General features: G+C 39.2%; 2 protein-coding genes across 2 annotated transcripts; one reads left to right on the top strand and one right to left on the bottom strand.

Moving 5' to 3' along the window:
• Nucleotides 1-11,164: 11,164 nt before the first annotated feature.
• On the top strand, nucleotides 11,165-17,113 carry LOC107816778 (ubiquitin-conjugating enzyme E2 2). Its single transcript, XM_016642523.2, has 6 exons — nucleotides 11,165-11,397; nucleotides 12,020-12,153; nucleotides 12,272-12,297; nucleotides 12,765-12,854; nucleotides 12,950-13,038; nucleotides 16,746-17,113. Exons 1-6 carry the CDS (start codon nucleotides 11,236-11,238, stop codon nucleotides 16,872-16,874), a joined length of 630 nt encoding a protein of 209 aa, XP_016498009.1. The 5' UTR covers nucleotides 11,165-11,235; the 3' UTR covers nucleotides 16,875-17,113.
• An 841-nt stretch (nucleotides 17,114-17,954) lies between these two features.
• Nucleotides 17,955-21,299, bottom strand: LOC107816779 (uncharacterized). Its single transcript, XM_016642524.2, has 6 exons — nucleotides 21,143-21,299; nucleotides 20,938-21,055; nucleotides 19,431-19,788; nucleotides 18,594-19,062; nucleotides 18,459-18,514; nucleotides 17,955-18,321 (listed from the first exon to the last, which is right to left on the bottom strand). The coding sequence occupies exons 1-6, from the start codon at nucleotides 21,165-21,167 to the stop codon at nucleotides 18,289-18,291; spliced, it is 1,059 nt and encodes a 352-aa protein (XP_016498010.1). The 5' UTR covers nucleotides 21,168-21,299; the 3' UTR covers nucleotides 17,955-18,288.
• Nucleotides 21,300-23,373: the final 2,074 nt, after the last annotated feature.

Raw genomic sequence — 23,373 nt, 5'->3', positions numbered from 1 at the left:
TCTGCTTCGTTTCTTTGTGAGCAAGCTCGAGGGGTGTCTATTTACCATAGACCACCTCATGTGCCTGTATAGCCCTCGACTTTACCTAGGGGGATTAATCAAGCTCGCACATCGAGCCATTAAGGCCTTATTCTCGAGCATCAACGAGGATCGGGACCGGGGTTGGTTAGGCCGATTTGTTCGAGTGAGGACCTCAGACTTAATCCCGGCTGCGGATATGTCATTTCCTGAGAAATGAAACATGAAACGTAAGTGTAACTTCTCCTTCAAGATTTCTTTTATTGATTTTCTTTTCCCTCAATTCTCATCGATGTTATGTGATGATGCAGTTGTTGCCTAGATGTCGGATGTTGTTCCTCAACTCACCTTGAGTCGAGGACATTGTGACACAGAGACCTTATTTCGAGCGCTTATGTCATGAGCTCTCGAAGGGTCGATGGGAGGCCCGTAACCATGGTGAGATTTTTTTCTCTAAGCTATATTTGATCTTACTTTCACATCATCGATCTCTGAATCATTTTACTTTCTTTTTGCAGGTTTACCAAAAGATGTTGAAATGAGGCCTTCATCAGCCGATAACGACATATACGTCGACCCCCCTGCTCCAAAGCAGGATAAAGAGAAGAAAAGAAGAAAAGCTCTGAGTTCCTCGAGCCCTAAAAAAAAGAGACCGAGGAAGCAGCTGGCGCACAAACCTAAGAATGCCAGCGCCCGAGAACTCTCATCGGACTCACTCCATCAGTTGAGGGATGAGTCCGAAGAAGAAGAAGATTCTGAATTGGTGACCCGTGTGAGAAGCAGTTCCGAACTGCCTCAAGCCATGGAGGTCGTAGAAGAAGCAGTGGCTGAGGTCTCCAAACTAGGGAGGGTCGAGACCATTTTGCCCCGAGCTAGGGAGGTCGAAAAAGAGACTGTGACCGGTACTTCTCGGTCAGAAGGTAATGTGCCTATGGAGGCACTTGGGGTGATCAATCTCTCTGGATCGCATTGGTTTACCGATTCTATGATAAACGAAGCTCATACGTTGAAAGGTAACCTCGACGAAGGGGCCCAAGGAGCAGCTAATTCTTTCCATAATTTCTTCAATGGCCTGGATTCTACTACTTCGGAGAATGTCACCGGGTTGGGCGAATTACCAGTATAAAAGAAGATACCATCCCCGGGAACTGGCTGGTCTTCTTCAAGCCCAAAATTAGTGAATCAGTTCCTAGCTCCGAGTGTTGATCCTACTCGGAGACGAGCAATTTATATGTCTATTCTGGAGGACTCCCGAATTCTCTCTGCCTCAGTGGGGATTGCCAGTTACCTTTGGTGCTTAGTGACCGAAGATGATCAAGCTAGAATGACCGAGGTGGACGCGCCCTGCCTGTTCAATGAAGCTCAACAGGCGCTGAATCGGGTAATTTTGAATGTCCCTCCATTATGTACTTAGATTTAATCATGAATAATCGTAATATTTTCCTTTGTGCTTGCAGGCCTCGGTGCTTCATCACGAGACCTTTCTCTGATATCGATAGGATTTCAAGCGTCACGAGGCAGTGACTCGGGAGCTTGATGAGAAGAAGGATACTTACAAGCTTCTTAGTGAGAAGCTCCAGGCCGAGTTAGAAGCGGCTAGGAAGGAGCATGCCGATCTGGTCGAGCAGGTAAGACGAATATTCGAACTTAGTGGTGATGATTCAGACACATTGACTAACGACCCGAACCCACAGGTTCAAAAAAGACTTGACCAGATCGAGCAGCTCCAGGTAGAGGTGGACACGGTGAAGGTTGAGGCCAAAGAATGGAAGAAAAATATGGACCGCTTGGCCTCGAAAAAATAGACTGCCCGGGCATAGTTGGCTTCGGCTGAGGTTCAACTTCGGGCTATAAAGGAGAAAAACATAGAGCATGCCCAAAAGATCGAGGGGCTCGAATCTCAGTTGAACTCGGTTGTTTCTGATCAAGAGAATTTAGCCAAGGAGCTCGAGGCGGCCAAGTCAGAGGTTATTGTGGCTCAAGACTGAGGCTGATGAAAAAGTGGCCCAGTTCAAGGCCGATGTCGAGGCCATTCAGAAATAGGCGAGAAACATTGTGAAGCATGCGAGGTGGCAATCCGGGAGGCCATCGAGGGAGTCCATGCTCAGAGTTTTGACATATTGTCTAAAATAGACAATGCCAAGATATGTTAAGCCAAGGCCTGGAAGCTGGCTTATCCCGAGGAGGATTCCGAGGGGTCTGAAGAGTCCAGTGGGTCCGATGGTGGCGAAGACCCCGTAGGCGATGATGTAGCCCCCGATGAAGATTAGGCCATTTAGGACCTTTTTGCTTTTTGTACTATCTTTTTGTTGAGGCCGTTCGGCCTTTGTAAAATATATGTATCGGGGCTATTAAGCTCTTGTAAAGAAATTTTGATATATATATATATAAGGCTTTTCCCTTTCATCACTTTTGAATTTTTCCTTTGCTTTTTTATTTGTCTTCACAAAGGTCGAAATGCCTGAAATAATTAGGTTATGTTCGAAGGTTCTAACAAACCTTTCCTTTAACGTTACTTTGTGTTAAGGCATTGTAGGGATTCGGTGTTACCGAAAACTTTTCCCCAAAATAATTTAGGTTTATAACTTGCCGATGGTAGCCTTTAGAACCGGTTATAAATTTTTTTTGAAGGCCTTGTTTTGTTACGAGTCTCGGACGTATCCGAGCCGTGTTTATATGGCCGTAGCCCTTTTAGTTTGGGCAATGCCAAATAAGCTTCATTCACTCTAGTGTTGTTAACTCAGAACAACCTTGGCCTTTTAATTCGGGCAATGCCAAATAAGCTTCATGCCTTCGAGTGTTATTAATCCGAAACGGACTTAGCCTTTTAATTCGGGCAATGCCGAATAAGCTTCATGCCCTCAAGTGTTATTAACTCGGAATGACCTTAGCTTTCTAATTCGGGCAATGCCAAATAAGCTTCATGCCTTCGAGTTTTATTAACTCGGAATGGCCTTAGCCTTTTAATTCGGGAAATGCCAAAAAAGCTTCATGCCCTCGAGTTTTATTAACTCGGAATGGCCTTAGCCTTTTAATTCGGGCAATGCCAAATAAGATTCATGCCCTCGAGTGTTATTAACTCGGAATGGACTTAGCCTTTTAGTTCGGGCAATGCCAAATAATCTTTATGCCCTCGAGTGTTATTAACTCAGAATGGTCTTAGCCTTTTAATTCAGGCAATGCCAAATAAGCTTCATGCCATCGAGTGTTATTAACTCGAAATGGACTTAGCCTTTTAATTTAGGCAATGCCTACAGTCCCCGAGTGAAGTGAATGTTCGAACTTGGATTAAGGTGGCCCTTGAGCTCGATATCTTTAGCGGGTCGGGTGAAAGAAATTCCTTGAGAAATGCAAGAAATGTTTTTGAGGACAAGATGTTTATGTGCAAAGAAGAGTGTTCTTTTTTATTCTTGTGCATAATAGTTGTACATGTATACATGTTTTGTGCCAGGGCTCGAGCAATTTGAGCGGGCACAGCTCATTTGACCATTTGGCCCTTACAATAAATCCTATTGATCGAGACTCTTCAATCACGAAGTTTCTTCCCTTGCTAAATTCGATATCTGAGGATATTGCCCCCCAGTATTCGGGGTTGACCAAAGAGAGGCCTCGAATGTTGTTGTGATCATTGTCACCGATTCATAGCTGGCCTTTGATTATAAGTTAGCACGATTTACTTGTTATCTCATTAAAAACCTTGCCGGAAAATCCATTTGGGACAAAGCCAGTTTAAGGGAAAAAGAGTGCAATGCGTGCTTTCAGACCTAGGATCTCGTATCATCCCTTGTTGGTCATCTACAAGTGTTAGTTTGAAATGTAAAATAAAAGAAAGAACGGTGTTGTACCTTAGCAGTAATATCGCTTTAAGTGAGTTATATTACAGTTGTTCGGCAATTATTCGCCGTTCATTGTTTCGAGCTTGTAGGAACCTTTTCTGGTGATCTCGATAATTTGGTACGGTCCTTCCCAGTTTAGCCCCAATTTTCCTTCGTTCGGGTTTCGGGTGTTCAGTGTAATTTTTCTTAGTACTAAGTCCCGGTTATTGAAATATCGAAGGTTGGCCCTTCAATTATAATATCTCTCGATCTGCTGTTTTTGGATGGCCAACCGGACAAGGGTGGCTACGCGCCTTTTATCTAATAGTTCTAGGCTCGTACTCATAACCTCGTCATTCGATTCCTTTGTTGCATATCAGAATCTGATGCTCGATTCACCAACCTCGACCGGTATTAAAGCTTCGGTGCCATAAACCAAAGAAAATGGTGTGGATCTGGTACTGGACTTCAAGGTTGTACGGTATGCCCATAGGACCTCAGGTAACATTTCCTTCCATTTTCCTTTGGCGTCGATCAACCTCTTTCTGAGGTTTTGGATTATGGTTTTATTGGTGGATTCTGCTTGTCCGTTCCCACTAGGGTGGTAAGGAGTGGATGAGATCCTTTTGATCTTATGGTCTTCAAGAAACTTGCTTACTTTGCTGCCAATAAATTATTTTCCGTTGTTGCACATAATCTCAGCCAGTATTCCGAATCGACATATAATGTGGTCCTAGAAAAAATCAATGACTTCTTTTTCTCTGATCTTTTCATATGCCTGTGCTTTTACCCATTTAGAAAAATAGTCAGTGATAAATAAAAATAATTGAGCCTTACCGGGTGCCCGAAGAAGGGGGCCAATGATATCCATCCCCCATTTCATGAACGACCGTAGTGACAAGACCGAATGTAGCGGCTCTCCTGCTCGATGAATCATCAGAGCATGCCTTTGGCATCCATCGCATTTTCGAACGAACTCCTTCGCATCTCTATATCGATCCAGTAGTAATCGGCTCTGATTATTTTTTGAACCAGTGTTACGGCGCCCGAATGATTTCCACAGGTACCTTCATGGATTTCCCTCAAAATGTATTCGGTGTCTCCTGGTCCCAAATATATCGCGATCGGGCCATCGAATGTTCTTCTTACTGAGGTTCCATCCTCGGACAAACTAAACCGGGCTACCTTCGTTTGTAGAGCCCTCGATTTCTTTGGGTCTGAGGGCAGTTTTCCGGTCTTGAGATATTCCACGTACTTATTCCTCCATTCCCAAGTTAGGCTCGTTGAGTTGATCTTGGCGTGGCCTTGTTCCACCACCGATCTTATAAGTTGTACAATTTCTCCTGAGTTGATCTCGTTGTCTTCGACCGACGATCCCAAGTTAGAGAGGGCATCAACTTCACTGTTTTAATCCCAAGGTACATGTTGCAAAGTCCATTCTTTGAACCGATGTAATGTCACCTATAACTTGTCCAAGTATCTCTGCATTAGTTCTTCCCTGACCTCGAATGTCCTATTAACTTGGTTTACCATAAAGAGTGAGTCGCACTTGGCTTCGATCACCTCTGCCCCCAAGCTTTTGGCTAATTCAAGGCCTATAATCATGGCCTCATATTCGGCCTCGTTGTCAGTCAATTTCACAGTCTTAATAGATTACCTAATTATTTTACCTGTTGGTGGCTTTAGTACGATGCAAATACCGGACCCTTTTGCGTTTGAAGCGCCGTCCGTAAAGAGGGTCCAAATTCCCGAGGAAGTCCCCGAGTTAATCAATAACTCTCTTTAGACCTCGGGTATTAAGGTCGGCGTAAAGTCGGCCATGTAGTCAGCCAAAATTTGGGACTTAATGGCGTTCCGGGGCCGGTACTCAATATCGTAACCACTTATTTCCACGAACCATTTGGCCAATCGGCCCGAGAGTTTGGGCTTATGCATCACGTTCCTTAACATGTAAGTTGTTACGACACATATGGGGTGACATTGAAAGTATGGTTTTAGTTTTCTGGAGGCGCTTAGCAAGGCAAGCGCCAGTTTTTCTAGGTGAGGGTACCTAGTTTCGGCCTCACCTAAGGTCCTACTAACATAATAAATCGGAAATTGTGTACCTCGTTCCTCCCGAACTAGGACTCCACTTACCGCTATCTCCGAGACCGCTAAGTACAAGTACAGTTGTTCGTCTGTCTTTGGTGTGTGAAGCAATGGTGGGCTCGATAAGTATCTTTTGAGCTATTCCAGAGCTCGTTGACATTCAGGAGTCCATGAGAAGTTATTCTTCTTTTTCAACAGTGCGAAGAATTGGTGGCTCTTGTCGGACGACCTTGAAATAAATCGCCCCAGAGCGGCTATGCGCACGGTTAGCCTTTGCACGACCTTTACATTGTCTACGTCTGTGATATCTTCTATGGCTTTGATCTTGTCGGGGTTGATCTCGATTTCTCGGTTGGATACCATGAACCCGAGGAATTTACCCGATCCAACTCCGAACGCACATTTTTTCGGGTTCAGCTTCATATTGTACTTCTTCAATATGCTAAAGGTTTCCTGCAAATGTTTTAAATGGTCCTCTGCTCGCAGGGACTTAACCAACATATCGTCAATGTAAACTTCCATCAATTTTCCTATTTGTTCTTCGAACATCTGATTTACTAAGCGTTCGTACGTGGCACCAGCATTTTTTAATTCAAACGACATTACATTATAACAATATGTGCCATATTTAGTGATGAAGAAGGTTTTTTCCTAATCACCTGGGTCCATCCGTATTTGATTGTACCCGGAATAGGTATCGAAAAAACTGAGGATCTCGTGGCCGGCCGTGGTATCGATCATACAGTCGATGTTGGGCAAAGGCAAAGAGTCTTTGGGGCATGCTTTATTCAAATCTTTGTAATATACACACATTCTTAGTTTATTCCCTTTTTAGGGACTACCACTACGTTTGCTAACCAATCCGGGTATTTAACCTCCCGAATGGACCCTATTTTAAGGAATTTAGATACTTCGTCCTTGATGAAAGCATGTTTGACCTCGAACCGGGGCCTCCTCTTCTGCTTGACCGGATTGATTTTCGGGTCCAGGCTTAGTTTGTGAGTGGTTATCTATGGTGGGATCCCTGTCATATCAAGATGGGACCAAGCGAAACAATCTATATTAGTTATAAGAAATTGAATAAGTTTTTTCCTGAGCTCGGGAGTTAACCTCGTGCCCGGGTATACCTTCTGATCGGGTAGATGCTCGACCAATATAACCTATTCCAGCTCTTCGACCGTCGATTTGGTTGCGTCGGATCGGGGATTATAAAAGATCGGGGATAATCGTCTTCATAATACTTATCTAATTGGGTCGTGGCCAGTGTCGGTGACTGCTATTTGGCCTCTCGGTTTGCGCCCGAATTCGGTTCCTTCGATGTTGCGAGTATTGATATTGGAATCACTTCTTCGACTGCAAATACCTCTTTTGCGGCCGGTTGTTCCTCGAAGATTGTCTTAATCCCCTCTGGAGTTGGGAATTTTAACACTTGGTGAAGAGTTGAGGGCACTACCCTCATGTTGTGGATCCATGGCCTTCCTAGAAGGGCGTTGTACCTCATGTCTCCTTCGACCACATAAAAATTGGCCTCTCGTATGGTTCTGGTGATATTGACCGGTAACGTTATCTCCCCCTGAGTGGTTTCACATGCCATATTGAACCCGTTTAGAATTCGGACTATACTCATGATTTTGTCTTGTAGACCGAGTTGTTCCACGACCCTCGATCGAATGATGTTGGCCGAGATACCTGGATCAATCAACACATATTTAATTCGAAATTTATTTACGAGTACAGATATTAATAGTGCATCATTATGAGGTTGTATGATCCCTTCCACATCCTCGTCGCTGAAAGATAAAATTCCTTCTTGTACGTAGTCTCAAGTTCATTTTTCCCTAGTAATGGATACTTTGGTGAGTTTCAACATCTACCCTTGTGGGATATCGACTCCACCGATGATCATATTTATGACGTGTTGAGGTTCAATATCTTCTTGTTATGTCTGTTTGTTAGAATCCCTGTTCCTAACGTGGTTTTTGGCTCGGTCGCTTAAGAATTCTCGAAGGTGCCCATTGTTAAATAAAAGGGCTACTTCCTCTCTCAGTTATCGACAATCTTTCATTCTATGACCGTGAGTACCATGATATTTGCACATCTGGTTAGGGTCCCTTTGAGTTGGATCGAGCTGTAGAGGTCGAGGCCATTTGGTATCATTGATGCGCCCGATAGCTGATACGATGGCGGCAGCATCGACATTAAAGTTGTATTCCGATAGCCTCAACGCTTTTTTAGGCCCGATAGACCCGTCGAAGCTATTTTTGGTCATGAGCCCCCGGTTGCTTCGACCTTGATCATTTCTCCTTTTGTTTTCTATGGGGTTCCGCCCGGACCCACTGCTCCTCCGATCTCCATTATATGGTAAATATCGATCCTTATTTGATCTTTGTTCACGATCGATGTCTCTCTTGACTTTGTATAGGGTTCTGACGGGATATACAAACTCCGAGTGGGCCCCGAGTTAGTCATTTTCGACTCTGATTTTTGATTGATACCGGTTATGTACATCTGCCCAGGTAACGGCAGGGTATTCAATCAGATTCTGCTTCGGTTGGTGTGAAGCCACTGAGCTCCGAATATTGAGTCCCTGAGTGAAAGCTTAAACAGCCCATTCATCAGCGACTGGCGGCATATCCATTCATTCCATTTGGAAACGGGACACTAATTCTATGAGCATCTCGTTATCATTCTGTTTAACTTTGAAAAGGTCCGATTTCCTGGTTTCGACCTTGATGGCACCAACATGTGCTTTCACGAAGGAGTCTACATAACAAATGAATCAATAGAATTAGGAGGTAAGTTGTGATACCATGTCATAGCTCCCTTTGACAGGGTCTCCCCAAATTTTTTCAATAAAACCGACTCGATCTCGTCGTCTTCCAAGTCGTTCCCTTTGATGGCACACGTGTAAGAGGTTACATGCTCGTTTGGATCGGTCGTTTCGTTATACTTAGGTATTTCAGGTATACGGAATTTCTTGGGGATTGGATTTGGAGCCGCGCTCGGAGGAAAAAGTTTTTGCACGAACTTTTTGGAATCCAGTCCTTTTAATATCGGAGGAGCTCCTGAGATTAGATCTACCCTGGAATTGTAGGTTTCCACCTTTTTGTTGTTCGCTTCAATTTTCTTTTCCTCTGATTCTATCCGCTTTGTCAGCTCCTAGAGCATCTTTAAAATCTCGGGGTTAGTACTCGATTCTTTTTCACTTGACCTTACTACGACCGGTTCATTTCTGCGGGTGACTTCACGGGGCGGATCGGGTTCAACACTGCTCGACGTCTGGCTTTGGCTCTGCAACTGAGCTATCGCCACCTATTGAGCTTGCAGCATTTCGAAGATCATCCGTAGGCTGATCCCATTTTCTTTATTGTTTTGTGCGTTTCGAGCTACCGATCGGGACCCACTACTGATACTATTTTTGGGGTCGGTAGGCAAGTTGGCGTCGATAGCCACATGTGAATTAACATCAATCGGATCTGCGATCGAAATTCCTACGGGACCAGTGGGTAGACCTACGTTACCGGACGCTATGTTGTTATTCTCACCCTGATGACCGGACTCGTTGTCGATATGTAGGGGTGCTAATTGACAGTTTGACATTTTTAGCCTTAAATCAAAGATATTTCAAAGAGCAAATGTAAAGTAGTGTGTGTTATGAAGATTTGTATCAAATAACGACTATTATCCTTAGCCCCACGGTGGGCGCCAAACTGTTTACCCTCAAAATCGGATAACAATTGAATTTGTTAGTGGCTATAAGGATATATGGATTAACTTGATACAAAGCGATAAATTAGATTGCAATTGAAATAAATACCTATAGATTAACCCTAAACCACGTGAGTTGGATGATTTCGGCTTAGGAAAGCAGGCCACCCTTGAATTGAATGCACTTTATTTGACACCAAAATATCAAAGAGTAAGAACTTAGAGAATGTATTGCTTATCAGTATATGTTACAATGTCCTTCATGAATTGTCAAGTCCCCTTTATATATTGAGGGAGACCTACCCTTTGGGGTATTATTTAATTGTACCATAAAAAGGCAAAAGTCCTTGATTTGCTGACCGTTGATTCCCCTTTTGAACCGTTCCGTGATTTCTGCCATAATGAGTGGTTAATGGCGAGAATTACGGACCCTTGTTGGATGAGTTGGCAAAGCTTTTTTCGAGACCGCTAGAAACGGGACCGGTTACGCCTTCGGTTGATTCGAGGCTAAATCCGATGGTCTCGATGGCTAGTTTTGACAATGCTTTGGGTCCGATCTCAAATATCATATTCCGATCTTTGCTGACCATGCTGGAAGTCAGATCGAAACTTTGAACTTCGATTTTTACCTGATTACAGATGTGCCGATTCTGGCCTACCGTTTCAGATGCCCGATCGAACATTGAGCTCGATTTTACCCGTATACAAAAATCAATAGAATTCTTAATTTTAAAAATAAGCCGCGACCTAAAAACTTTTGTTTTGGTAATAACCATATGATATTCCAATTTTGTAATTATAGAGCCCGTTTGGACATAAAATTTGATGGAAGATTTTTCAAAAAAAAATTCACTTTTTTTCGAAATCAGCGTTTGTTCATAAAATTTTCAATTTTCACTTGAAGATGCATTTTAGAAATTTTCGAAAATTTAAAAAACTCCAAAAAGCTGTTTTTCAAAATTTTCACTCAAATTACTTACGAAACTTCAAAAACAACCAAAACTGAAATTTATGTCCAAATACAATTCTAAGTAGGCGTTTGGACATAGGAATTGTAAAATTCGAAAAAATGGTGAAAATATTTTTCAAGTGAAAATGGTATTTGAAATTTAGAGTTGTGTTTGGACATAAATTTCAGTTTGGGTTATTTTTGAAGTTTTGTGAGTGAAAATTTTGAAAAATATTTTTTTGCAGTTTTTTCAAATTTTCAAAAATTTTCAAAATGTATTTTCAAGTAAAAATTATAAATTTTATGACCAAACGCTGATTTCGGGAAAAAATTAAAATATTTTTGAAAAAATCTTCCATCAAATTTTATGTCCAAACGGGTAAATTTCAAATACAATTTTCACTTGAAATTTTTTTGGACCAAAAAAATCAGTTTTACGAATTTTACAATTCTTTTGTCCAAACGCCTGCTAAGATTGAGGGATCATTTCCAAATCACCGCTTGTGGCCCAAAAATTGGAACTAAACTGAAATATCTGAAAGAGGATACTGTGGTTAACATGCAAAGCCAAGTGGGATGATTCATGAATTTTTGCACTATAGTGAGATTCCCTGGTGGGACCCGCTGACCGGCTAAAGTGGGCCCGACACAAGGCTCATGGCGCACCTACATCTTCTCAATAATATATTCCTTTCTCTTTCTCTTTTCTCTCTCCTCTTCGGTTTGCGAACTCCAGGGGGCACCTCCGAGAACACGAAGCAGGAGTTCAACGCAGATCAAACCAAAACCCTAGCTCACCGCCTTGTTTCTTTCGTATTGGTATGCCCATAGATTTCTCAGTAAATACTGTTGTATAAGTGAAATTGTACCTAGCCCTAATTCTTGTGCGCTACAATTGGTTGTTGTAATTTATTTTGCTGGAATTATGAGCTCTTTAACTATAATTGAGGTGAGTAGAATTGGATCAATGAGTTACGCAAACTGAGAATTCGATAGATACTTGAGGATGAATTCGTGTTAAGTCATATAAATAGCCTTTACATACTTTTGACCCCAACGGTGGTGTTTAATAATGAATGTTTTAACTTAGGAGAAAAGGGAAAACTATGTTGAAGTCATAATTAAGTGAATAAAAGTGTGATCTCTCTAACGGCTTAAGTTTTTGGATGAGATGGTATCGAGCTTTGGTTCGAATCCTACGGCCACACTATCAAAACATTTCGGCCTATGAAAAAGAATTAGGCCCACACATGATAGGGCGTGTTTAAGGCATAATTAAGTATGTGCTCTCTACATTAGCTTAAGCTTTTAGATGAGATATGGTCACTCACTTTAACAAAATAGAGAAAGCTCAATAGTAGTTCTCTTTGGTTGGTATCTTACCTAAATGATACTCCTCTTTCTTCTTTTACTTTGTTAATTTTACCTTGTGAATTTGCAGGTGGTTACAATGTCGACTCCGGCTAGAAAGAGGTTGATGAGAGATTTCAAGAGGTTGCAGCAGGACCCTCCTGCTGGTATTAGTGGTGCACCTCAAGACAACAACATTATGCTTTGGAATGCCGTGATATTTGGGTGAGTCATATAATTAAAATGTGTCAAAGATGTGTTTGATGTCGGTTTGGGGAAGTTGTTTTCGTATGGTTTGAATAATCTACTTTCTGGTTTCTTTTCGTTTTGGTGTAACCTGCAGTCCTGATGACACTCCTTGGGATGGTGGTGAGTTATCCTTGCATTCGGTTGTTAGTGCAGAATGGAAGAAGAATGTTAAAGCGTAGTAGTTGGCGCACGTCTACTGTTTAATGCTTAGTTGTCTATACAATTCAATGTTTTTTTAATCATCTCAGCCGTTTCCTTTTCTTAATCCTTGTCCCTTCCCCGGACACAATGACGGAAAGAAAAATTCTGATGAAATGGCATCAATCATCAAAGGAGGTGATACGTATTCTAGTGTTGTAAATGCTTGAATCCTTTCTTTGTTCTCCCAGTCCAAGGCTCCAAGCATTCCCACTCATGTCTTTTCCATTTGCTTTTATTTTGTCGTGTATTACTCTATGCTTTCCGGTAGCTTTTGTTACTTTCCCATCTTTCCGACATAATATGAATTGTATTTATTTTTCAAAATTCTCTTTGTTCTGACATGAATTAGCTAGTTTGATTGTAACTGTACCATTTGAGAGCATCAGGTACGTTCAAGCTGACACTTCAATTCTCTGAGGATTACCCCAATAAGCCACCAACCGTGCGGTTTGTTTCTCGCATGTTTCATCCTAACAGTAAGTTGGAGTGGAAGATTTAATTTTTATTTGTTAAATCAGAGAATAGGGAAAGTCAATTTTAAGTCTGGGATTTACCTTTTGTTTTTTTCCAGTTTATGCAGATGGAAGTATATGTTTGGATATTCTTCAAAATCAATGGAGTCCAATATATGATGTTGCAGCTATACTTACATCCATTCAGGTATAGGGCTGTAATTGATTTTTAGATGTCACATTCTTTCAGTTAGCCATGTCTAGAAAAAACTAACAAGAAGTCTTGTTGCATAAGGATACAGTTGTTTTGCCCTGAGCTTTACTGTTAAAGCCGATGGTTGAAACCATCGCTATGTTATGAGAATTATGAGTTGCAAGCAGTAGCTTGATTCTATAGAGTCAGAGACATCATCCTTGTGACAGCTTGATTTCCCTTTGTTTTACTTTTGAGCTACATAGCTACATTTACATTCCATATTGCTCATTTTCCCTCTGATCTGTTGTTTATATATGGTGATGAAGCAATTGGTAAAAAAATCACATAGATTGTTTCTCAAGCATATTTACCTAGAACTGCAGGTTTTATAGTTCTAGATTGTCTAGAAATGTCTACAACACTGTCTAGTCAAAGAAAGTTTCTGGAAAATTTGATAATAGAAAAACACTTGTAACAGAAGCCAATGTGTGAATGTGTGTCTCTCTCTCTATGTATATATATAAAATCTATCAGGCCAATGTACAATTATTTACCTAACTTTTTCTTTTGTCCAATGCCAAAATTCCTTTCTAGTGGGCCACTGTCCAAAGGCTCAATCAGACAAAATAATTAGTCCAAATATCCATTATCACATGGTCAAGTACTTTTTCTGCTCCATGTGTTATCAATATGGAGTTTAGGCTCTCCATGTATTGAAAACTGGCGTTGAGGATTTCTTTTTCTTTTCTTCCTTTTAGTACCAGCTTGGTACCGAGTTTATAATAAATTAATATAAAAAAAATTTAATAATAATAATAATAATAATAATAGTTTGCATTGAGGAGATAGAATGAGAGTCTTGTTTCATAGTCTACATTGGAGTTTACGAGTCTCTCTATGAGCTGAAAAATTATATGAAGAGATGGAGGGTCAGAAGTGCTCCATGGAGTATGGGAGTTTGTTGATTTATCTTTTAAATTTTACCTTAGTGATTATAAATAGGCATTTAAAACCAAAGGGGACGTTGAAGAGTAGCACAGAGCGCTGACAGAATGGCATCCTTTTCTTTTTGGAGACTATTTAATCGTAGCATTCCCGTTTTTCCCCTGATGACATGACTTATTGGTGCTCATTTGATATACATTGTTCATTCCTTCAGGAAAGAGAAAATGAAAAGGCATTTGGAACTCTCACCACCACTTGTCTAAAAGAATACTTTTGCTACTTTGCATATATTTGGCTCACGTGTCAAAAGTTTTATATAATTTCAAAAATTCCAGTCAACCACATTCGCATACAAATGGAACGGAGGGAATAATAGTTTTTAAATAACATGCTTAAGAATATGAGTCTTTTGATGTCTTTGGTTAGTGGAAAGTAGTGGCAGATGGAGTTGTAATCTACGGCTTCCATTGAACCAAATATTTGTTATACGGAGCATAGATTTATATGAAAAACTACTAAATTTTTTAACGAATATTAAATTCTGAATCCATGGTTTTTAGAAGTACAATGAGTTCAATGCTAAGACAAGAGTGGGTTGCTCTAGTGGTGGGCATCCTCCACTTCCAACCAAGAGGTTGTGAGTTCGAATCACCCCAAGAGCAAAGTGGGGAGTTTTTGGAGGGAGAGAGCCGAGGGTCTATCGGAAACAACCTACCCTCCCCAGACCCCATTAGTGAGATTATACTGGGTTGTTGTTGTTGTTGTTGTTGTTGTTGTAATGAGTTCAATGCTAAGAACCTTAAAAGTTGAACCCATCAAGTTTAAATCTTGAATTGCCTATTCGGGAAGTGTCATTGGAATATGACTTGCAGTTGTTGTTTAATGCATATCACCTTCCTGATATTCAATCTTGTGTTAATTGATGCTTGTCATGTATATACTGAGAGTAATGCTTCATTATTGTCTCCGATTAACTATTGTTAAACTCATGGTAATGTTGGGTTTTGTGGCTTGTTACCTTGATTATCTAGGCATAAGAGAAATCTCTTAGAGCTGATATGTTTTCTCTGTCACTTGGAGAATAAAAACTTTCTAGGAGCTGTTATATTTGTCTTGATTAGAAAGGATAACATACTTAGTAAACATGCTTGATCCATTCATGTTGATGGAAATTGCACTGTTTGTGATCATATATAGTATTCATACCTTGAAATAGTGTCTTCTATGGTTCACTGTTAGTGTTTTCAATTGGAACTTGAATTATTAGAGCCATTCTATCCCCGATTATATTAGCAACATGGTCGCTATAAAGTCTTGTTTCTTTTCTAAAATGATTTTTCATAAATCTAAATTTTTCCAAATATTGTTCTTACTTTCAATAACGATGTCCAAGTGGAGAATGTTGGAATTGGACTGTACATTGATTGGTTTGTTGACAGAAAAGGGTAGTGGCTTGACCCAAGTCGTAAATAAGATATATAAAGCCTAATCATCTAATTGAGTTGTGTGTGTAGATAAGTGAGACCCAATTAATTATAGGCCTGAAGCTTCTCTATAAACACAGACCAACTTCCCTTCTTTAGTTATTGTAAGAAAAACCCTAAGCATATTTTCCTTTCTTTAATACGTAGTTAACGGGGTGTGATAACTCATCTCTATTAGGTCTCCCGGTATTGAGAGTACATGGTAATTAGAGATTGTGTACTTCACGCTTAATTGTCGATTGCCACAGCTGCTGGATCATGGAGCGAAACTGTATGTTTGTTTAACCTTAACTCGATATTACGCTCATATTTTGTGTCATTCACAGCTATGATCGCAAGTGAATTTCGTACAACTTATTATCAGGTGCAAGTAATATTCTGCATGAAGATGTTTACTCAATCCATAACTACTGGTGTTTAACTTTACATGAATTCCTCTCGCTACTCAAGACCCACCCAAAAAAAGAAGAGAAAAAACTTAGAATCGTGTACGATGTTGGTGCTTGAATATATTGCATGAAAAGTACATCCATTAATGAGGTGACCAATTTCTTGTGTGTATTTGGATGTTGACAAGGGTAAAGGTTTATCTTGGCCGAGTAAAAATGATATTAGATCCCTATCTTAATGTATTTGTGTGTGCATATGTCTCTCTGAGATTACTTGGAGTCGCAGTTCAAGGCATAGATCCCCAAGCAGAAGTAGAAATTTTTATTACGTGGATGATACGCATACCCTTAAGACTCTAGGCATATTGTCCTCCTACTTTGCCAGATTCTTGATGGAAGCTCTGTGTCAAACAATTATTGCTTCCTAACCTTAAGTGAAGAGTACGCACTTAAGGTTTTGCACTCCTTAGTTTTAAGCATTTTAACTCTGCTGTACTGCAGCAGGGAAATAGTGCTGTTGGTAGACCTCAATTTGCTTATAAGGATCTTGCTTGAAATTTGTTCATTAATTTGGACTATCCTTTGCTGGGTAGATGGAGAGGAGACAGGGTGGTAGTGGTGCTGGATTATACACATAGGATGGTCATTTCAGAGAGCAAAGTTGGTGAGAGGGCAAGATGATAATCCGTAAAAAGTGAGTCAAGAGAGTTAAGCTAAGCCGTTTAGTATATCCTACTGGGGACATACATACAGTGGAATATTAAAAGCTTGATTAAAACTATGGCTCTCTCGTACTTGGCCACAAATAAAAGAAATTTGAAAAATAGAAGAGTTACAAAAAATTAAAAAATTAAACCATGGGTTTCTTGTTTGCGAATGACTGACACTCTTATTGTTGCAGTCATTGCTGTGTGATCCTAACCCCAATTCACCTGCAAATTCGGAAGCAGCTCGGATGTTCAGTGAGAATAAAAGGGATTACAACCGCAGAGTTAGAGAAGTTGTGGAGCAGAGCTGGACTGCAGACTGATTCCAAGGAAGAAATACGTCATTGCTGACCGCAAATCAGGAGCACCATGGCTCATCTATGTTACAATTTACGGATTGAAACCTCTTATTTGAAGTTTTATTGGAACACATTTGTTTTGGCCCTAGTATTCTGGCTTGGTGCTGTTTGCCTTATCGTTTGCTTGCATTGCATTGACAAGCTCCTGTAAAATATGTGAATGTTCGTTCTGGTTTAAAAATGCAAGTAACTTTCTGTACGAAGGGAATTGGTTTTCATATCTTATTTTGTTATCCCTTAAATTTGAATAGTTTCAAGCCGTTTAGACTTGAATCAAGCTGCACTGGTGATCATCATAGAGTGAAGGAGACGACATTTTGTTGGTAATTAACCCAGCTATCAACTTCCACATTGCTTATAGTAATCTTTATAAAGTTGTTCAACTTATGAGCTATTGATTATACTTTAAGGGTTCGTTTGGTTTGAATACGGCTTATGTTGAGATTAGTTATCCTGGTATTATTTTTTATCCACTGTTTGGTATGTTAGTATTAAAAATGACAATTGCATAATTTCTAACAAGGCATAAGTTATCCCGACACTAATTACCCCACCCTATACAAGGTATAAGTTATCCCGGTACTAATTATAATCCCGGGATAACTTATCCCGGATTTGCTAACCAAACAAAGTAAGATAGTATTAAATTTTTATACCAGCACTATACCTTCTTCTTAGAAAGCTTTAATTAAACATGTAATGATCACGGTATTCTCAGTTTTTATATGGGTAAACACGTCCATTTCATTTTTCTTGGTAGGAGATCATAGAAAAGCGAAGTATGCACTTCACAATAGGAGCAGAGATGAATCCTATTCACTTGTCGAAGATGTGATATTTGATCTATCAAATATAGCAGCGAAAGATTTATGCTTGTAACGAGGCAATATCACTACAGTCGAGGGGCTTTGGGTAGCATGATTCAGAACCAGACACAAATTGCCTTAGTTGTTGCTAACATTACAAAGATGAAAACCACTCTATTTGGAAGAAAAGATTCAAACAATAGGAGTTAAAGATGCCAATGCCCCAGAGTTTCACATCTTGAATCAAAAGCTAATTCAATATACTGTGATTCAGATGACAATCATAATGTCTACACCGCAGGTAATAGGTTAACTACTTCCAAGTAGTATTCAACTGCAAGAGCATAGAAGCTGTTGAATAAAAAGAACACTGTACGACTAGCATGGATTCCAATGCGAAACTAGACAGCTGTATAATGACTTTGGTAAACTTAAAAAAGAAAGAAAAGAAAAGTAAAAGAAACAAACAAACACACCAAATACAATATTTTGGAATGCAGACTTCAGATCCAGACACTTGAATTTTGGCATCTGACATGATATACTAAAAGAAAAGCTTCCTGCTAAAAATTTCAGGTGCTAATCACTTCTGTTTGTGGAGCATCCTGCACAAGTGTTTTATACCAGTCAGTACAATTAAATGCAATAAAAAGATAGAAGTGAAGCAACTAGGATTAATCAATCCATGAAAAAAGCTTCTCTAGCTCGATCAAAATGAAGTTAAATCATATTTTGTCCGTACCAGATTTTCTTTATCTTCTTCGAGGACTTTCTCTGAAGTGCAGGCATTATCAGGCCCTGTAAAAGAAAAAATTAACAAACTTCTAGCTCAAACAGCTGAATGATTTTTAACCAAACAATGTATACTCATAACTACCTTCTCCTTGAGCAGATCTCCTTCCCTGTCTTTTCACCTTATCCTTATTTGGTTCTGGCTTAACAAGTTTTTGAAGTTTCTCTTTTGTGGTACGACTTCCAGCTTTTTGTGTAGATGTAGCAGTTGCAGCAATTTTGTTTACAGATTTCCGGGTCGTAGGTGTGCTTCCAATCTTTGAAGTTTTCTCCTTGATTGGTTCTTTAACTTGTTCAGTTTTAGTTGAATCTTTATTCAAGACTCTGGATAGCTTTCTCTGAGTGTTGGCAACAGAAGAAGAGCTATGTATGTCATCATTAGATGAACATGTCTCTTCTTTAGGCGCATGAGAGCAAGTCTCAGAGACTTGCAACTGCTGAGAATTTTGTAGAATGTTATAGCTATCAAACAATTGTTTCACTGGCTCCTCAAGTTCCACAAGGCTGTGTCGTTGCACATAAGATTTCAGCTCATCTCTCAAACGTTGAAAAGGCTGAAATTGAAGCAGAAAAAGAGGCAAATATTTTCAATCATATGGCTCAATTACCCAACTACAATAGCCAAATTGTTGCTGAAAACCGAACTTTTGTATGTGCCCACATTGCAATGCAAGGAAGGTGAACAATGAGCTTTTTAACTGAAATCAACTACTTGATTTTAAGATATAGTTTCTGCTAAAGCAAGGAAATGTGGACGAGATTAATGGAATAGCGAAGTCTGTAGCACTAGTCAATAACAAGTCTTCAAAGATCGTATTATGGTTGAAAGGCGGATCAACAAAGGTGACACAAGAATGTCCATTAGCTCATGATATCTTCAATGAAGTAACTTAGTCATGTGGAAGAAGATATAGTGTCATACCTCAGAGCCAGCCTCCAAAGCAAGTTTGAAAAAGCCAAGGGAAATTGCATGCTTAGCAGCAGATTCAGAAAGCTTAATCTGTGATAGCCAATAGGAAGCTGAGGATATAAGGTCATATTTCCTTGTAGTTGAGGACTTTGAAGCATTTGAAAGTGGTGTATCGGATTTTCCTTGGTTACTAGTAGATCTCTTTGCTCTAGTCTCAGAAATGGGAGTTATAGTGCCAAGTGGTCTAGAAGCCGGGCAGGCAATTGGCTTGGAAGGAACAGACAGCCTTCTTGGAGGCTTTGCAGATTTTTCCTTACCAGAGAGATGAAGAGCAGCAACACTCTTACTAACACTTGATGCAACTCTTCCCCTGGAATACAAATGAAACAGCTACTAATGTAAGTACAAACATCAGTGAAACACATAGTTAGGCTTAGACGCTAAAATAAGAATTAGGAATACTTGGAAGAGTTGCATCTTTGACAACCTTTGTCTGATTTAGCTCTCATTAGTTCTTTCTTTAGAATTTATTGAAGGCGGAGAACACAAAAGAAAAGAAAAATCACCATTCTTTTGCTAGTAAAAACTGTGTCTTTTAACATTAAAGTTAATAATTCTTCTCCAAGCTTGTACACATCATGATGCAGGATAACACTGACGTTAGATATCAGTAGAATATTCTGCAAGGAGAAAACCAATATTTTCTCTCTGGAATCAGAATTAATTTTATTGGAGGAGTTCTTTGATTCTACATTATAAACTGTATGCAGTTCACACAGAAACTGCCGCACTTTAAAAGTGAATGCTGAGTTAAAACAGCACAACAGCCAAGTGATAGGTAAGAAGACAGTACCATATTTCTGCTTTCTTTCAGTTTATACATAAAAACTAAATTTTCAATAACCTACTGATGTTATCTTAGGTACATCAACATTTCTAAGCATCTGCTGATTGTTTAAAGCCACATACTATTTAGGAATAAGTCTTCGTAGCAAGTTTCAGCAGCATTATAAAAGGGAAATTCAAAAAACAGGTGATCACGGTTGAAAACTCTTCACTGTATCATCCAGGGAGGACATATAGTGATGGATATACGTGAAAACTGCTGAAAGTATTCTAAATTTTTAGTTCAGAACCCATATTTTCGAAGAATTCGGAACATTGAACCTCCGATACGCCTCCGACATCATGTTACAGGCAAATCAGTCAACAAACTATCATTGGATCAAATAAGATTTCATCTCATTTGACATGGCAGAAGATCATATATGCAATTTCATTGAGCTTTTTTCTATTTCCAGATAGAGACAGTAGCAGATAATAAGTGATATCCTAATTGTTAAACCCGACAGAATTGGTAAAACACCAAGAAAAAAATCCAATCAACTATATATCTGCATTCAATTGCCCTTGCACATCGCAATTTCAAATCAAAATTCATCAACGTATAGATGCAACTATATATCTGCATTCAATTACATGAATATATATAGATTGAGGGAGAGAAAGAGAGAAAGACCTTGCAGAATTAGCTGAAGAGTTGGAGGAATCAGTCAGAGGCGGTTTCTCCTCCTTTGATTTAGATGCCGATCGCAACGGATATCGCAGAAGTTTCGACGTTGATCGCCTAGCATTGGCTGCACAAAAAAAATTCAAAACACATACAGATGCATAAAATCAAATTCTACCGATACGTAAACACAGAGAATTTAAGAGAGTGATACCAGAAACAGAGTATTGATCTTCCATGATGAATTCTAGGGTTTTTAGAAGATAGAAACAAATGATATGTGAAGATTGGATGAAATGAAAGTGAAGAAATTGTTGCTTATATACAGAGCGGGAAATGTGACAACTGCTTTAAAATCAAATCAAAAGTCGGGAATATTAGAACGGCTCCTTGGGTTGGGCCCAATACAGGTATGCAATTTTGGTTTTCAAATTTTGAACAATACCTTACCGTTAATGCAGATGTGTTATTTGACGGGCTGAGTTGGCAGATTCGACTCAAATCACTTAAGCCTTTATCACTTAACCATGATTTTTTTAAAATACTTTTTATTCTCATAGTCAATTAAACAATGCTTTATTCTCACGGACATATTATTCCATGTTGCTTTATGCTTGTTTTCTTTTTGACGGAACAATGATTTTTGGGTGCATTTGTTTGAGAATTTAACTTGCAAGTAATGGTGTTTCAACTTGCAAATCGACGTCTGTTTGTGAATTTGAAGACACAATTTGAACTTTAATTTTAAGCAAAAGTTGTGGTTTAAATGTGTATTGTACTATTCCTTCACCCCAAGTTATATATATTTTTTGTTCTTATATTTTCCATTTTTTTTTGAATAGCTAAAATGACTAGTTATTATGAAAATTAAAGTGGTTATATTGACGTAGAAATGCTCAATGAGAAATAAAAGTAACCGACGTGTCGTGATGAGAGGAGAAGACGTTGAAAACATACCTTGTATTAGTGACAAGAATAATAATCTATAACACTCCAATTTAATTGTTTTAGAAATTGCATGTTATACATATGCACCTATCTTCCCTCTCAACTGATAGTCTTTTACTGTTTTAGACAGCAGGAGACTAAGGACTACGAACATAAACGAATTTAAGTGTAGGTACATTCTAATATTATAGATCTTTAGTCAAATTTATGCGTCTTTTAATGTTTTTTTTTTTCCTGAGATGAATTAATAAATTGAGATACTGACAGAACAGGGAGCACCCATTAGCCCACTTGTATTCTTGCCTGGAAGAAAACATGCCATTCTCATTTAATTCGTGCCTACATTAATTATACCCTCATTAATTCCTTACCAGTTTCCACTTTGAGAAGGTACATCTCTAAATGGAGTATAGTGAACGAGAGGAGCACTTATGCACTGGTTTGCAAGGTCAATCATCTTTTTTTCGTTTCTTATGTTAGTATGATGACAGGTTTGTTCGTCACAAATCTTGCATGCAAAAAATAAATAACAACAAAATGAATGTGAGAACAATTATTTTATTAATTTTTATTTATAAGTACAACTCTGTCTATATCCCATGGTTCAAATCTCCGATTTGTTCACCTTGATTCGAGGGTTGATGAAGCATGTTCTCGAACGAAAAATGTACTTATGTTGATGTGTTGAATGGTCAGTAACTTTTGGCAGCACTTCGGATCATTCTTGAGGGAAAGACTTCTCGCAAACTCTCCTTCTTGCTCTGGATTTCTACAGGAAGATACGGAACACCTTTTGCTCTTTCTTTCCACCAGGAGATGCCTTCAAAAGGGAGTATGTGACCCTTTTATATAGGTACGGGATAGGATTTAGGTAGAGTAACATCCAACTAACTTTAGTGGACCTTTGGGCTTGAAGAACGTGGATAACGCTCGTCTTGTAAAGGCACACCATTAAATATCTAGCCCAAAATATAACTGGACTTAAATTAAGTCATTTGATTTTGACTTTAATAAATTCATATTTATTGACAAAAAATGTTGACTTGGGTACGTCTACGAATGCTGTATACGTGAAGATGAGACTTGAAGTATCTATGAGAAGAACACTTTTTTTCCTGCCCGTAAATAAAGAACTTAATTCTTTGGGGTGAAGTAGGTAATCAAATCCACCAAACAAGGCCTTCTGACTTTGCTTTCATTTTCTACTTTGGAGATTAATCAATGACATATTTGTATAAGGTAAAATATATTTATATTAAATGATTGCGTGAGAAAGTGATACGTGAAGCCGAAGACAGAAGGTAGCTGGATCCGGAGGCAACGATCCCGTTTGTTACCGGAGAAAATGATATTCATAAAGATAAAATACATGCTTGTCACTCGGTAGCATTTAATGAGGAATATTCTACAACATTAAGTACGCGGCCCATTACAAGGAATATGGCATTCACTCCTTGTCATTACACATTCTTCAATGGTCCTCATAATTGTCATTAA

Source organism: Nicotiana tabacum, chromosome 22 (genome assembly GCF_000715075.1).
Source record: "Nicotiana tabacum cultivar K326 chromosome 22, ASM71507v2, whole genome shotgun sequence".
NCBI lineage: Eukaryota > Viridiplantae > Streptophyta > Magnoliopsida > Solanales > Solanaceae > Nicotiana > Nicotiana tabacum.
This window is presented reverse-complemented; position numbering and strand designations above follow the sequence as displayed.